This window comes from Bos indicus x Bos taurus, chromosome 9 (assembly GCF_003369695.1).
Source record: "Bos indicus x Bos taurus breed Angus x Brahman F1 hybrid chromosome 9, Bos_hybrid_MaternalHap_v2.0, whole genome shotgun sequence".
Classification (NCBI taxonomy): Eukaryota; Metazoa; Chordata; class Mammalia; order Artiodactyla; family Bovidae; genus Bos; species Bos indicus x Bos taurus.
In genome coordinates this window covers 94,950,605-94,966,179 of record NC_040084.1, presented here as the reverse complement: position 1 = coordinate 94,966,179, position 15,575 = coordinate 94,950,605, and the positions used below count along the sequence as shown (strand labels likewise).

The window sequence follows — 15,575 nt, the reverse complement described above, 5'->3', positions numbered from 1 at the left end:
CTCTCACAGCCCTGGACCAGCCCCTCTGGGTTAATGTCCGACTGTGGTCTTCTCCCAGGGCTCTGGTGTCCTGAGGGTCAGGGGATGGACCCGCTCTGATGAAGTCTGCCCCAGAAATGCTGGTTTACAGACAGCAGAGCAAGCAGAGGGGCTTCTCATCAGCAATTTGTTCAGCTCTATCTTCCCTCGAACGAGGGGCCTTTGGTGAACAGAAGCCCTGTAGCCACCGGCCACATCCCTCTCGACGAGCCCTAAGCCATCCCCGTGACTCCGAGCCGTGTCCTTGCGGTACCCTGCCCCCTGCCCCACGCAGACAGGGCACAGACAGTGGAAACGGGGCTCTGGGCTCTGATCGTCATCAAGGCACATGAGTGCAGCCCCCCACACGCCCCCCAGCACTGCACACAGCAGGCAGGGAACTGGAACCCAGATGAGCAGGAGAAAAACCAAAGGCCTAAATAAACGGCTGATTCTCAGAGAAAAAGCACGTGTTTGGATATTGACCTCTGAGGCCATTAAATATTATTTTGCATGACATAGGATAAAAGGTGAGGTGTCCAACCTCGCAATTATTTTATTCTTAAAAGGGGACACAACTTCTTCATGACTGCTGAAGCAAACATGTGTCAATAAGAGGGGTCTGAGAAAAGGCAGGGGTGTGTGTTCTGGGTCAAGGCATGGGCCGGGTCTGGCATCTCACTCACTTCTTACAGCCTGAGGGTTCTAGTCATCAAAACTGAAAAAGTGCAAAATCTATGTGTGAAGAGAAAATGGAGATTCACCGCTTGGGTAACCCTTCCAAACACTTGGAAAAGAAAAGGTGCCACATAAGTAATTTGCCAGACATCTTCTGCAAAGTCAGACCACAGCGTTTGCTGAACGTTCTAAGGAGCGAGAAGGCCAAACACCCAACTTCCCACCTGTGGGCGAGGCCCGCGGCGAGGGGGCTCTACACCCATCACCCTGACCCGGCCGCACTCACCCGGGGGTCCGGTGACTCGGCACAGCGAGGGCGCGTCCAGCAGCCAGTCGGCCAGCTCGGCCGTGCCCAGCAGGTTACTCCTGAACTGCTTCCCACCGTTCACGTTCCAAGTGCCCACAGCCACGCACACCGGCTTGAAATTTGTGAACTCTGACTGGCGCTCCGACATGGCTCTCAGGATCTTGGGAGTCACTATCGGGGACACAGAAAGGGCGTGTCTGTCTCACCCCAAAACTCATGCATTTCCCCCACACCCCCAGAAACCCAGCCAGGGCTGCTGCCAGAGAGGGACGCCGAGGCCATCCACAGGAACCAGTGGCCGGGCCTTATGAGGATGAGGCTAAAGCCCACCACGAGCAGAGCACCTCCTTGTGGCCCTTCTGCTACAACGTCCCCTCCACACCCTTCCCCCAGCACAGCCACACGGGCTCTGACGTCAGGTCACAGGGACACCCATCCTCCACGGTCACGCCACGATCCCACGGAAGTTCATCAACAGGCACCCTGCAACTTCCCGCATGGAACTTCGGCTCTGACACCCACTTTGCATTCTCCATCTTCCAGTCCAAGCACCAGCAACGGTTTGTGGTACCCCCAGACTCAAGCCTTTAAAAAATCATTACTCTGAACCAGGTCCGTCCTCTAGATGGCCAAAATATATTCCATTTTTTAAACTGGGCACTTAAGCCAAATCTCCATCACATACACTCTGCTATGAAATGAGACGCACTGTGCCACTCAGAGCTTCTTTCCACTTGTCCTGAGGTGGCCTCGTCTCCAGGGTTGACACAAACATCACCCTGCCTATCAGAAGCCAAACGGGAATTTCCGCAGCAATGGAGGAATAAAAGCAGAAAAGGGGTGTGAAGCCATTTGCAGCATGGGCAAACCAATTTTTCAAAAACTCCAAAAATTTCTAAGATAAGAGTTATACACCTTTATAAGGAAAACTGCTAGGTTTCCCCTTCTTTTCCACGAACCTATAATGTTTACCGGCTCTAGGGAAGTGGTCCCCAACCTTTTTGGCATCAGGGACTGGTTTTCGTGGAAGATAGTTTTTCCATGGACCAGGGCGAGGGTGGGGTGGGGTGGTTTCAGGATGACTCAAGTGCGTTACATTTATTGTCCACTTTATTTCTATTACTGTTAGATCAGCTCCACCTCATATCATCAGGCGTTAGATCCTGGAGGCTGGGGACCCCTGCTCTAGGGGAGAGTGAAACTGTTCGTCGTTCAGTTGTGTTCAACTCTTTTCGAGCCTGCTGGGCTGCTCTGTCCATGGGATTCTCCAGGCAAGAATACTGGAGTGGGTTGCCATGCCCTTCTCCAGAGGATCTTCTTAACCCAGGGATCAAACCCGGGTCTCCTCCATAGCAAGCAGATTCTTTATGTCTGTGCAACCAGGGAAGCCCTAGGAGGTAAGATGCCATTAAAAATTTCCCAAAGAAGCCCCCAATGCACTTTTATGCGGAATCTTCAACACATCCCCATATACAAACCTTAAGAAAAAATGAAGTCACAGATGCAGAGAACAGTTGCCAGAGGCTAGGGTGGAGGTGAGGGGCAGTGGATGAAGGTGGCCAAAAGGTACAAACTTCTAGCTATGAAAGAAGCAGCCTGGGGGTGTGACATACAGAATGATGACTGTAGCTAACAGCGTCGCATTACACATTCGTCACAAGAAAAAACAACCTTTTGTAACTATGTGTGGTGATGGATGTAAACTAGAATTATTGTGGTGATGACCACCCTAGACAGCATATTAAAATACAGAGACATTACTTTGTCCACAAAGATCTGTCTAGTCAAGGCTATGGTTTTTCCAGTAGTCATATATGGATGTGAGAGTTGGACTATAAAGAAAGCTGAGTGCCGAAGAATTGATGCTTTTGAACTGTGGTGTTGGAGAAGACTCTTGAGAGTCCCTTGGACTCCAAGGAGATCCAACCAGTCCATCCTAAAGGAAATCAGTCCAGGGTGTTCATTGGAAGGACTGATGTTGAAGCTGAAACTCTAATACTTTGGCCACCTGATGCGAAGAGCTGACTCATTTGAAAAGACCCTGATGCTGGTTAGGGCATAGAAGGGGACGACAGAGAATGAGATGGTGGGATGGCATCACCAACTGGATGGACGTGGGTTTGGGTAAACTCCAAGAGCTGGTGATGGACAGGGAGGCCTGGCGTGCTGCGATTCATGGGGTTGCAAAGAGTTGGACACGACTGAGCGACTGAACTGAACTGAACTGATTCTGCAACATCAAATAGCAAATCATTATGTTATACACCTGAAGCTAACATGTCAAGTATAACTAATTTCAAAAAAAAGAAAAGAAACCTCTAGCTGTTGAGGGAACCATGACAGTCCTGTCCCTAAGAGTGGAAGGCAGCCTACCTACTGCAGGATTTCTAGGGTCCCGGGTCATAACAGAAACAGGAGATTACCCTCAGGGGAGAATGCCTATAAATAACATGTGGCAATGGGACCAAGAACCCTTTCTAGCTGAGAAAGATTCCTGGAGTAAGTTAACATTCAAAGACATCAGCTCCTGGGGAGCCCACTTTATCTCTCCCAGCCTCTCGGTTTGGAAAACGGTCCAAAGTAACAGAGGAGGAGCGTGAATGCTTCCGTGAGTCCAGAAGAACAGGCTCCCGGAAACCAGAGTGACAGCTGGTTTCGTGTAAACAATTTTATCTTCTGTATATTGTGGAGTTCGACCTTCGGGGTGGGGAGGGACTGCTCTTCCTGGGGTTAAGCCCGGTCTCAGAGTCAGCCAGAACCTGTTCTGCGCACACAACCAGTCCAGAGCTGCGCCTCCTCTTTCCAGCCCCCACTCCCTGGAGTCGACGTCCTCCCAACAAGGAGATCAAACCAGTCCACCCTAAAGGAAATCCACCCTGAATATTCACTGGAAGGACTGATGCTGAAGCTGAAGCTCCAATACTTAGGCCACCTGATGCAAAGAGCCAACACATTGGAAAAGACCCTGATGCTGGGAAAGACTGAGGGTAGGAGGAGAAGGGGGCAACAGAGGATGAGGTGGTTGGATGGCATCACCAACTCAATGGACATGAGTTTGAGCAAACTCTGGGAGATAGTAAAGGACAGGGAAGCCTGGTGTGCTGCAGTCCATGGGGCTGCAGAGTCAGACACAGCTGAGCAACCATCCACCTAGAGCCCACGGCTGTAGCCCAAAGCTCCAGAGTTACTCCAGCCAGCCCGTGCCACACTGTCTACCCCACCCAGCCTTCGCTATGAAAACCCCAATAATAACCATGGCTTAAGCGCCCTTCTGCCTCCTGACCACCCTGGGGTTCTCTACGTGGCCTCACGCGGCATCTCCAGGACTTGTGAGGGCAATGACTGTGTTCTCCTGAGCCTCTCCTCAGCCTCCACTTGCAGCTGCACCTGGCTGAGCATCTCACACAAGACAAGGCAGCTGGTTGTTTAGATCAGCTGGTCACACCGTGAGACGGGTCAAGCTAGAGTCAAGGGTCAGGTTCTGAGCACAGAAGCTCGCTCAGGGGCTGCCTGCCACCTGCCATCTAAGATTATGTGAGGGTGGGCAGGCTAGCTGGACCCATCGCATGTCCTCTGGATGGCAGGGCAACTGGACGCCCCCCCGACCCAGCTCCAGGCAAGTGGGAGCCCCTCACCCAGCAGGGCCGGGTTGTCCAACAGCATCCTCCCCTTGTCCGCAGACTCCTCGCTGTAGACGTCTCCAACCAGCAGCAGCTTGATGGCCTCCTGCTTCACCCCGTCGAAGAAGTTGGACTGGATCGTGCGAGACACGGACCGGGCCCCGTCCTTCAGCTTGCCCACCTGCCGTAGGCCGGACAACGGACAGACAGACAGACAGCCGTGAGAGGGGCCTGCTTGGGCCCCCGCCTGTCTGCCCGCCCGCCGCCCCCGGAGGCATGGCCCTACCTTGGCCTTCCCCTCCAGGGCCCGGCTGCCCGTGAACATCTTGCTCAGGCTGTGCCCATTCAGAGACCACATGGCCTTGAAGGACTCCACGAAGCGGTCAGCGATGGGCCTTGAGTTCAGCCCGAGGCTCTCGAGCTGCAGATGGAGGACCTGGGAAAGCCAGAGGGACCAGCGGTCACCGACGTGCCCCTCGGAAGCTGCCCAGGGTACACCACCAGGCGCCACTCCCCAAGAGCTCCTACTCAGTGATTATGGGGCTGACTCTGCGCCCTCAGAGGACAGGGCCCCCTCGCATCGGAGGATGGGGCTTCCCGCCATGGCCCACTGGACTTCATCTACACCACCCAGCCCTCCCCTGACACCCCCAGCAAGCAGGACAGCCAAGGCTGGATGGCGGGCAGCACTGACCCCACGCCTCCTCCCAGCAGGGAGCCAGGGGAGGTCACCCGGGCAGCAGGCTGCAAACCCAGCCTCACCTCAGGCAGCCTTACTCCACCCTCGTCCACAACAACCACTACAGCCTGTCTTTCCTCCAGGTGGTGGCCGTGGACCGCCACATCTGGGGTCCTTCCAAAGAGTGTGTGAGGCCCACCACCACCCCTCACTGGTGAGGGGCCACCGGTCACGTGACCCTCAGCGAGACCCCTCTCTAGATGCCGGGCACATGGCTGTCCCCTCCCCACGGTGACCACAAGAGCCCACGAGGGTGCTGAGCCCAGCCCATCCCCCCAGCAGCCCAGGACAGGATATAGATGGCCGAGAGACAGACCTCGAGGGCGATGAAGCTTTGCACTGCGTTGGTTCGGTCCAGGCAGTCTAGACAGTTCATCCGCAAAGTGCCTTTCTGAAAACTTAGGAAACCAATGCATACAAGTTACAAGCTGTGTTGGAAGAAGCCTGTGGGATTGCAGGCCCCCAAGGAAACTCATCAAGAGAGAACCCCTCACCTCCTGCCTGGTAGCCCACCGCCACCTAGAGCCCACCCCTGCAGCCCAGAGTCACCAGCACGATGCAGACGAGCGGATCCTAAGCTGCCTGTCTGGCTCTGTCTTTCCCACGGAAACCCCAGTGGAGGTTTCCCCAATAGGACATGTCACAGGTCTGCCCACCGGCTAAAGCAGGAGCAGCGAGGCTTGGGGGTGCGTTCCCAGGAGTCGCCTGCCTCTTGGCCAGCCCATCCATCCGGCAGGAGGACAGGACATGAGTGAGACTCACCGTGGACTTACATTCTCGCCCCTGGTGAACACGTCAAAGTCATCCCAGTGCAGCTTCAAGTGGGGCCGCAGGAGGTTCTCCAATTTCTCGAGCTTCCCACCTTTGGCAAACTGATGGAAGTCAAAGTTGATCATAGGCGTGTCGCCGGCGTGGCAGGAAGCCCAGAGCAGCTTCTGAAAGGGGATGGGAGAGGGTGGCGGGGCATCTGGCCGCTTAACCGCATCACTCAGCAGGGCCCAGGGGCTTGGCCTGAAGGGTTACGGTGGACCAGGCGGTTTACCAGCCCTGATCCGGAAAGGGGCAGCACAGAACACGACCCTGGGGACGAAACCACAAAGCGCGTCTCGCCTGCAGAAGGGCCGGAGGTCCGCCTCGGGCGGAAGACAGCCAGACTGTGGCTCTGTGACTCTGCCCCGTGGCTCCTCGGGGCAGCCCCAGGCCCAGCAGGGACATCACCTCCCACAGGGCTCTCCAGAGGGCGCCTGCGGGGAAGGACGGCTCTGTTCTGCAGGCCCCGCAGTGCTCAGTGTCCCAGGACCCGGGGCAGTGAAGCAGGTTGCGGAGCTCATAATCCAGCTCCCGTTGCCCTGGTAACCAGTCCCATCCCTACAAGCCAAGCCTCCAGGAGGGTCCTCCAGGAGGACCTGCGGGTGGGGGAGGTCCAGCCCAGTGAAACCCTGGGGAGATGGGGGCTCAGGGCCTCCCGGGGCTTAGATCCAGCAGGTGAGCCAGACTGAAGGCAGGGCCGAGATGGAGAAGCACGCAGGTGGGTGCTGGGCAGAGGTCTGCCCTCTACACCGGCTACCCCAGCACTCTCACCAGGCAGCCCTGGGGGCCAAGGATGACGCGCTGCCATCCCAGAGTGTGGCTTCAGGTCAGGCTTGTCCACCATGTGCCCAGCCAGAGTCTAGTGACTTAAAGGGCTAGAAAGGCTTCGGGCGGTCTAGTCCCTACGACTCTGAGTGCCTGACCCCCACGGGCTAGATGCAAATCAACACACAAGCACCGACATTAAGAAGGTCTCGTTCTGAGGTCGTCAGCTGACCCAAAGCAGGCACGCTTGGCGGCTTCATGAGCTGCAGAAGTGCCCGGTCCCCTGTGGCCTGAGAGCCATGGGTCACAGGCCAGCTGCCAGTGCGTGGACCTCAGTGTGGTGGAGCCGACGGGCTGAGGGAACTTCTTTGATGCGACTCCAGTGGGGACCATGACCCAGGCTCTCCAGGTAGTGTCTGCCTCTCACCCCCTCCCTGCCCAGAAGCCTGGCCTCCTGCATTGGGCCCCAGGTCGGCTGTCTGCCATTCTGGCCCGGGGGTCCACCAGCTGCTGGGGCAGCTAAGAACACCTTCTCCCCAAAATCGAGGCACAAAGGGGAGAAGGTTCTTGAGGGTTTCCCCCCCTTCTTTTTTCTTAAAATAAGCTGCCAACACTGCTGCCAAGATGGATGGGAGGGGAGATACTTGTCAAGCTTGTTGCCCATAGCAACAAACCAAACAGGAAAAGCAGGTCTGGCCAAGTGAAACTGGCCACCAGAAAGTCTGCTGCAAGCACGGGGCTTCCCCAAACAGCGGGAAACACGCACCCCGTGGATTCAGCTTCCACTGGCCAGGGGCCAGGACCACGGGGGACACACTTCCTGTGAAGTGACGGGAAGCTCACACTCTCCATAAGGGGCTTCCCTGAGCTCTGAACAACCACAGGGTTTTTTCCTTTCCCATCCAGCAGGGGACACGGGCTGAAAGGACTGTGTAGGCCCATAGCCCACTCGGTCCAGAGAAGACTGAATGCGCATGGGGGCACTGGGAATCGGGAGAGATGCTTGGAGGTGGGTGGAGCCTTTTGCTCACGGCCCCCCTCCCCATCCAGGGCTTCTCGCTGCATCTTCCCAGGGCGGGGAATATGTGCCAAAAGCCAAGGGGAGTCCACAGAGAGCTGGGGACAGTGAGCAGCTTCGGGCAGGGCGGGGTGGGGGGCAGCCCAAACAAGGCTGGATGACGACTCGAAGGCTCCAAGTTCACAGGAGGAAATTATGTTAGGCTGCTCGCGTTAAACCCAGCAGGGGCTCTGAAGAGCTACTTAGGTACAAGTGTCCTGCGGGTGTTCGTGTGGACTTGCCAGGAGGTGTGGACTAGTGGCTGGGCCCGCCCGACGAGTGAGCAGGGGACCCCAGCCCCCTGAGGGGTCAGGGATGCATGGGGTGGAGCCCAAACATACATGTATGCGTGCATGTATGCATGCACACGTGTGTATGTTTGTCCAAGAGAGGTGGGGAAAGGCCTGGCCATGCTGAGTCCTCAATGACCCAGTGGGGAGAAAAGGCAGCTGGAGCTAGGAGACGCTCTGTTCTCATTCTGAGCAAATTCACCCAAACACGGCTTCACGAAAAGTAAACTTCATTCATCAGGAGCCCAGATCACTTAATGCTGAAGCTCTGATGGAAAAAAGTCTCTTCAAAGATGGGGCGAGCAGGCCACTGTCTCCAGTCCCCAGGGAAGCCCACCCAGAGCAGGCCCCCCTCCCCTTCTCTTGGCCTCGTCCCAGGGCAGGGAGCCAGTTACCTTAAAGGCTCTGTTGAGCACCTCCTCTCCGCCTCTGCTGCCCAGCAGGTTCACGACCACCTGCTTCCCATACTGCTCCTTCAGAAGCACCATATGCCTGCAACAGAGCGGGGCAGTCTGTGATGCCCTGCCCCTAGGACACACACTGACGACCCCGCCCTCGAGGGCACCAGCTGGGCACTAGCGGTCTAGGGTGAGCTGGCCCCAGGAAAGGCAGCGGCCGACAGGAACAGCAGATCAGACTTCCGAACACGCGTGGCGTCAGACAAGGATACGCTGGACTTCTATACAGTCCCCCCGTAAATCCAGAACTGCTAACCTGCCTCTCATGAACAGAGCCTCATAAACGCAATGTGCATAACTCCAAAGTTAACCTAGTTCACCTGGTAGTTTCTCAAATCTAGAAAAACCAGTAGGGGAGCCATCAACCTCGGGGCCCAGTCTTTTCATCTAAGTACTGCATTTCATGATGTTTAACCTCAGCAAGAAGGTTATAAGAAAATTTCCATCTTTAGGAAAATTCTTTGCATATCAGAGATTATTACACATATATTGAAATAGTAGGGGGAGACTCCAATATTCTTACCACCAGCTATTGAAAAGTAACTATAATTTTAATAATGTTCAGTTCAGTTGCTCAGTCGTGTCCGACTCTTTGAGACCCCATGAATCGAAGCACGCCAGGCCTCTCTGTCCATCACCAACTCCCGGAGTTTACCCAAACTCATGTCCATCGAGTCGGTGATGCCATCCAGCCATCTCATCCTCTGTCGTCCCCTTCTCCTCCTGCCCCCAATCCCTCCCAGCATCAGGGTCTTTTCAAATGAGTCAACTCTTCCCATGAGGTGGGCAAAGTATTGGAGTTTCAGTTTTAGCATCAGTCCTTCCAATGAACACCCAGGGCTGATCTCCTTTAGGATGGACTGGTTGGATCTCCTTGCAGTCCAAGGGACTCCCAAGAGTCTTCTCCAGCACCACAGTTCAAAAGCATCAATTCTTCAGCGCTCAGCTTTCTTCACAGTCCAACTCTCACATCTATACATGACCACAGGAAAAACTATAGCCTTGACTAGACGGACCTTTGTTGGCAAAGTAATGTCTCTGCTTTTGAATATGCTATCTAGGTTGGTCATAACTTTCCTTCCAAGGAGTAAGCGCCTTTTAATTTCACGGCTGCAGTCACCATCTGCAGTGATTTTGGAGCCTGAAAAAAATAAAGTCTGACACTGTTTCCCCATCTATTTCCCATGAAGTGATGGGACCGGATGCCATGATCTTCGTTTTCTGAATGTTGAGCTTTAAGCCAACTTTTTCACTCTCCTCTTTTACTTTCATCAATGTTAGAATAGCTAAATGTAGCTTTTTAAAAAAATAGGGAGACATAATGCAAAAAACAGACGTAAAACTGATTTAGTAATACAATCTTTACGTCTGAAACTAGAAAAAACTGGAAGACAACACAGGACAATGTTAAAAGTAGTGGAATTTTATGCGCTTTTAGATTCTTTTCTTCTTTAAACAGTTTTGCATTTTCCCCGTGTCTGCAATAACGCTTCTCTCGTAAATGGAATATTTTAAAGTCAATTATCACAAAAGAACCATTTTGGCCCCATAAAGGCTGGGGGGGGGTGGGTAGACACAAAAAACCTGTCTTACTAGCTCTGAAGGAAAACACTGCAGAAAAGAACAAGGATTTGAAAGTGGGCAGTCTATGCTGCTCTGCAGACGGTTGACAATAAGCCTGCCTGCTCATCTTCAGATGGGCTTCTGCCTCCGTGGGGAGGAATTCTCCCAGGGCCATGGTCCTAGCAACCCTGCCTTGTTTCAGTCTCTCCCCTGGGAAGATGCAGGGCTGGATCAGATCTAGGCGATCAAAGCCTCCCCACAAGCTGGCAGGCTGCACCCCGTCCCTGGAGCCAGGCAGCCCCGGGGGGCGGGTGCTGGAAGAACAGGACATGCATGGCCTGACTACTCCAGGCTCTGTGGTTCCTCCTGCCCACAGAAGGTGCGTCCTGGCCTGAGGTCTGACATGTGGAGTCAGAGCAGGGCCTGCTCAGGTGAGTAGTAATACACCAACTGAGGGACACAGGTGGGATGGTGTTACCGATTTTAAGGTCAAGAAGAAGGCTGCAAGCAAATTTAAAGTCCAAATGAAGCTTCAGGTAGCATGATTAGAACACTTAAAAAATTACTTTGAAAATTATTTTTATAGCCATTAAGATCATTTTAAAATTAGCATTCAGAGTAAAAACAACATATATTTTAAGAAGCTAATAACTTTCAAGTACAGATTACCAAGAGTTTAGGTTAGTGATGGCTTTTCTTAAGCTAGCTGAAAAATAGGAAGCGTGCAATGACTCAATCAGTGCTTTAAACAATTAACTATGTATGACCCAGAGTTGAGAAGGGGCGACAGAGGACGAGACGGCTGGACGGCACTACCGACTCGACGGACGCGAGTCTGAGCAAGCAAGGACCTGGTGACGGACAGGGAAGCCTGGGGTGCTGCTGTCCATGGGGTCACAAAGAGCCAGACATGACTGAGCAACTGAACTGAACCAGAATTTCTTCTAGAATGACACATAAAAGCTAACAGTGGGAATTGTGAGCTAGGGCACTTCTGCCTTTTCCCTTATACCTTTCTATACCATTACTTTGTAAAGCCTGGGAATATTTAACTTCAAAAACAAAAGGAAACTGGCTTGGAAATACCCTATAGTTTAGATGACCCCTTATTAACTAGGACAAATAGATAAAAGCGTCACTGCAGAAGGAATGGATAAAATAACTGCAAAGTTTTACCTGAGCAGTTTATTAAATGAACCTGCAGGGAAACCTGAGAGCAAGGGAAAAATTTCATTTTGTAAACTGCCTTTTGGCAGAAAGAACCAGAGTGAAAGGCAGATTCAGAGTGCACATTTGGGGTCTCCCCCTTCTGGCCACTCCCTGGCCCCCCACCCCACTGTCTGATAGGAGGAAGGATGGACTTGACGGCCCTACCTGTCGAAGGCAGGGGCGCTGGCCTCCAGGCCTCTGCTGAGTCTCAGATGATGGGAGCCAACCTAAATCAAAGAGAGATGACGCTGGTGATTCCTCCGGCCCAGGATGCGATCGCCTTCCCATTCACCCTCCGCCACCAGCCAGGCCAGAGCAGGAGCCCCACGGCCCCTCCGTGGTCTGTTTACAGCTCAGGATGGCCAGACCCTGAACCCGAGTCCGGCTCTGCTGTGGCCCTCTCCTAAGTGCCACGTGGACCATGCCAGCTGGACTCATCCACAGAAGACAGACCACGAGGCCCAGGTTGGATCCACAAACACTTCCATGGGGCAGAGGTGTGGCCCAGCCAACCGGGAGAGAGAAACCAGCCTCCAGCCTCTTTTGCGAGGCCAGGAACCTTGACTGCCCCTCAAATCTGAGCTGCCATAACTACCCGCAAATGAATCTGCCTTACTGTCTAGAACTACTTACTTCACACCGGCAGCTTAAAACGCAAACTTGAAACTACGTGTTGCTATTGGCTGAGGGCCTCTGCAGCTGGACAAATCTAGGACAACCTGACACGGAACAGTGTTAAGGATAGTAGTGGATTATAACCTGATGAAGAGAACAGGAATCCAGGAATCTCTACAGAGGTGAGCATGCTGGCTGGGTGGATGACTGGATGGATAGATGGATGCGGGCAGGTGGACAGGGCGGTGGCCGCCTGGTGAGACGGCTAGCTGGATGGGGAACAGGGATGGGGAGAAGGGAGGGTTTTTACAGCAAATACCAACCAATAAACACAGAAGGAGTGATGGGAAATCATCGCCTTATAACCATCCCGGGAAAAAACTGTTCGGCAAAAATCATCCATTGACCCATACATCTTAAGGGAGTTTGACGAGGAGCAGGATATTTGCATGGTTGCAAAGTGTCTCCCGTAAATCGCTTCTTGGTTGAAAAGTAAGACATACTAAACAGAGAAACTGAGGAACACCTTGCACAGGTGATTGAAGTAACATCCCGGAGGAGGGGCAAAGGGACACTGTGGGCTCCCAGCGGGATGGACTATCTGAGGACGTGGTCCTTGGGCAGAAGCGGGCCTGGGACGCTCTCTGGAAGGTCACCCTTCCTCTGTCACCTGGACAACCCTTTAGTCCGGCTGCCCAAAGCCTCACATCCGGCCTCCCCATGCCGGGCCCTGCCCATGCCCGGCTCGGACACTGACCTGCAGCTCTCCTCTCTGATGTCACTTAGTCCTGAGGCCGCTGTGGGTCAGAGCCGCAGGGAGCAGCTTCGGGCAGGGCTGGAATGAAACCACGGCTGGCCCCGCACACAGGAACTGACCTCGCTGCTTTTTTTAGTCTCCCTCTTCCTCCTTTGCCCACCCTCCTCCCCCAGCCAACTGGACGCGTGACCGACCATTCCCTTTTGGTCTCTAAAGCCAGAGGTGCGATCCTAAACGCTCCAGGCTGAGCCTGAGGAAGTGGATGGAAGAATAACGCCTGGCTGGGTGGACATGGAGTGTCTACCAGCTCCTGAGAGGGTCCCAGAGCCACAAAGGGCATCTCTGAACATCTCCCCGCCCCTCCCCTAGTTAAAGATGCCAGCCTCTGTGGTCTGGATCCTTGCCATCATCCTACCTGGTGGCTTTACCTTTATCTTCACAAGCCATGGTGTGTCCCAGCTCCACGGCTAAGGCGTTGGCCTTAAATAAGCCATGATGGGAGTATTTATACCACAAAAATGGGCAAAAGCAACAACTCCAAACTTCTCCCTCCTGGCCCCAGAAAAGCTGGTTTACCACCATAACCTTGAGTGGTTCCCAAGCCTTCTGCACATCGGAGCCATCTAAGCATCTTTAAAACAGCATGCATGGCTGCTCTCACCCGTCGTGATATAATGGGGATAGCACACGCCCTGAGCACCAGGAATTTTATGAGTGCCCAGTAGTTTCAACATGCAGCACTTTTGGCACCACTGGGGCAAAATTCAAACTTCTCAGTGTAACATACAAAGCCCATGTTCATCAGGACCTAGCTGGCTTCTCCAGCCACACCTTTCCCCACGAACTTGTCCCCCTGGCCGAGCTGTAGGTGGCCGAGCCAGCACAGTTCCTGGATGTGGTCTGACGCAGGGGTTGCAGCATCTGCGTCGTGGTCCCCTCTGCCTTCCTGGCCGGGGTGACCCCACCCCACCCTTCCCGAGTCAGTTCAGATGCCCACCCCCGCAGCACAGGTGTTGGGGGCCAGAGTGAGGCACTCCGCCCGTGGCAAAGGTCATGAGGAAGGAGGCTCGACATACGCAAAGGCGGGATCGAGCCTCAGGAGTCCCCCTGGAAATCCTCGAGCATCTACCCCCATAACCAGAGCCTGCCTGCTTTACTACTTTGTGCTCTCACCTACACCTCTGACTTTACGGGGGGCTATCCCCCACCACCTCTTTCGGAGAAGGAGTTAACTTAGAGCTCCAGTTAATAAAAACTCCTGGGCGTGACAAGAATGTTTTAACCTACAAACTCCTCTGAAGGTTCTCTGGCCTGCCTGACAGGCTTGTTCGGCCACATGTGATTGCTCACAGCCTCCCAACCATGAGAGGCACGAGATGCTTTAAACCTTCTAAAAACAGGTTCCTTAGAAAAGTTAGAAAACTATTAGTATAAGTATAATGGGCTGATTAGAAATTGTATTGGTGAGGGGTTTTTCATTTGTTGAGCCAATGTTTGTTGCTAAGTCTCCACATCCCCTGCCCTTACATACATTAATGAATATATAGAAGAAATAAGTATTAACCTTTGATATTAATCACGTTGGACCTTAGGCTAAGTAAATTCTTTCCTTAATTAAAACCCACTACACCCTCACCCTATAGGAATGTAACTTTATCTGGTACTTTCGGAAGGTGGCGTCTGTTTCAAGAATAATCACCCCTGGAGAAATAAATGTCCTGGTTGACTGACCGCTGTCACAAGGAGAGGGTCATAAATTGTCAGCAGGCCCCCTGGCCAGAAGATGATGTAATATCCCTAAGACCTCCGTATACATTTGTATGAAGCACCTGACTTTGATAAAAGTCAGGACTGCTGACCCCGTGTGACTTTTGAATAACATCTCAGTGTATTAAAGTAGACCATGGAAAATAAAGAATTGGGATCAGTTCCTTGAAAGACTGGTCTCCCCATGTCTCTCTCTCTCTCAAATTCTGGCTGAGTCTCCATCTGGAGCGCGGAACCCGCCATGCTTACTAATTATGCCTGGGCTTCTAAGATCCGACCGGGGAGGCCTCAGTGTCTCCTCTCCTTCGGGAGAACGGAAGGATGCCTGCGGCCTACGTAAGTGGTGCAAGCTTCTTGTCTTGAAGTTTTATTGGTCTCCCGCGTAAACCAAGCTATTCAGCCTCTTTTCTCCACTGAATTTTCCTACTGAGCTATCCTCATTCTATTACTCTTTACATCTTTAATTAATATCTAATTGAAGCTATTGTATTCTGATCCTCGTCAACGCCGTCCCCGCTTCGAATACCCTGGACCAGCCGGGGCTGGACCCCAGCACACGGGGACCTCAGTCGCCCTCTCTCCTGGCTCTGCTCATACCACACCGTCAGGCCCTGTCCCCGCCTCCCGGAAGGCAGGGGCAACCTCTGATGTCAGGTGTCTGAACGTACCAGACGTGTGATGAGAGCCTGCGGGATGAATAAACGGCTTCCCCAGGGGTGTGTATGAGGGCTGGGTGGTGGAAGAGCCCGGAGACTGGTCCTCGCGCTGCACATGAACTCAGAGAGGTGAGGACACTGTCTCTACACCACACAGCATCCCCGTGGGGACTCAGTGTGAAACTCCTACTCAACTCATAGGGCACAAAGAGCCACACCTCTCCTAATGCAACTTGGGCTTTTGTCTGCGTATGTGCTCAGTCGCT

General features: G+C 53.3%; 1 protein-coding gene across 5 annotated transcripts in view; it reads right to left on the bottom strand.

The window, feature by feature from the left end:
* Positions 1 to 15,575, bottom strand: part of SYNJ2 (synaptojanin 2) — a 111,822-nt gene that overhangs the window by 28,273 nt on the left and 67,974 nt on the right. For 4 of the 5 annotated variants that reach the window (XM_027551936.1, XM_027551937.1, XM_027551935.1 and 1 more), the window contains 7 exons: positions 11,680 to 11,741; positions 8,680 to 8,776; positions 6,125 to 6,297; positions 5,679 to 5,760; positions 4,910 to 5,059; positions 4,639 to 4,804; positions 983 to 1,174 (listed from right to left, as the gene is read on the bottom strand). In XM_027551936.1, coding sequence (XP_027407737.1) covers positions 983 to 1,174; positions 4,639 to 4,804; positions 4,910 to 5,059; positions 5,679 to 5,760; positions 6,125 to 6,297; positions 8,680 to 8,776; positions 11,680 to 11,741 — 922 coding nt within the window. Of the gene's footprint in view, positions 1 to 982; positions 1,175 to 4,638; positions 4,805 to 4,909; positions 5,060 to 5,678; positions 5,761 to 6,124; positions 6,298 to 8,679; positions 8,777 to 11,679; positions 11,742 to 12,273; positions 12,770 to 15,575 lie in introns of those variants that run through there. The other variant, XM_027551939.1, reaches the window with a different exon arrangement.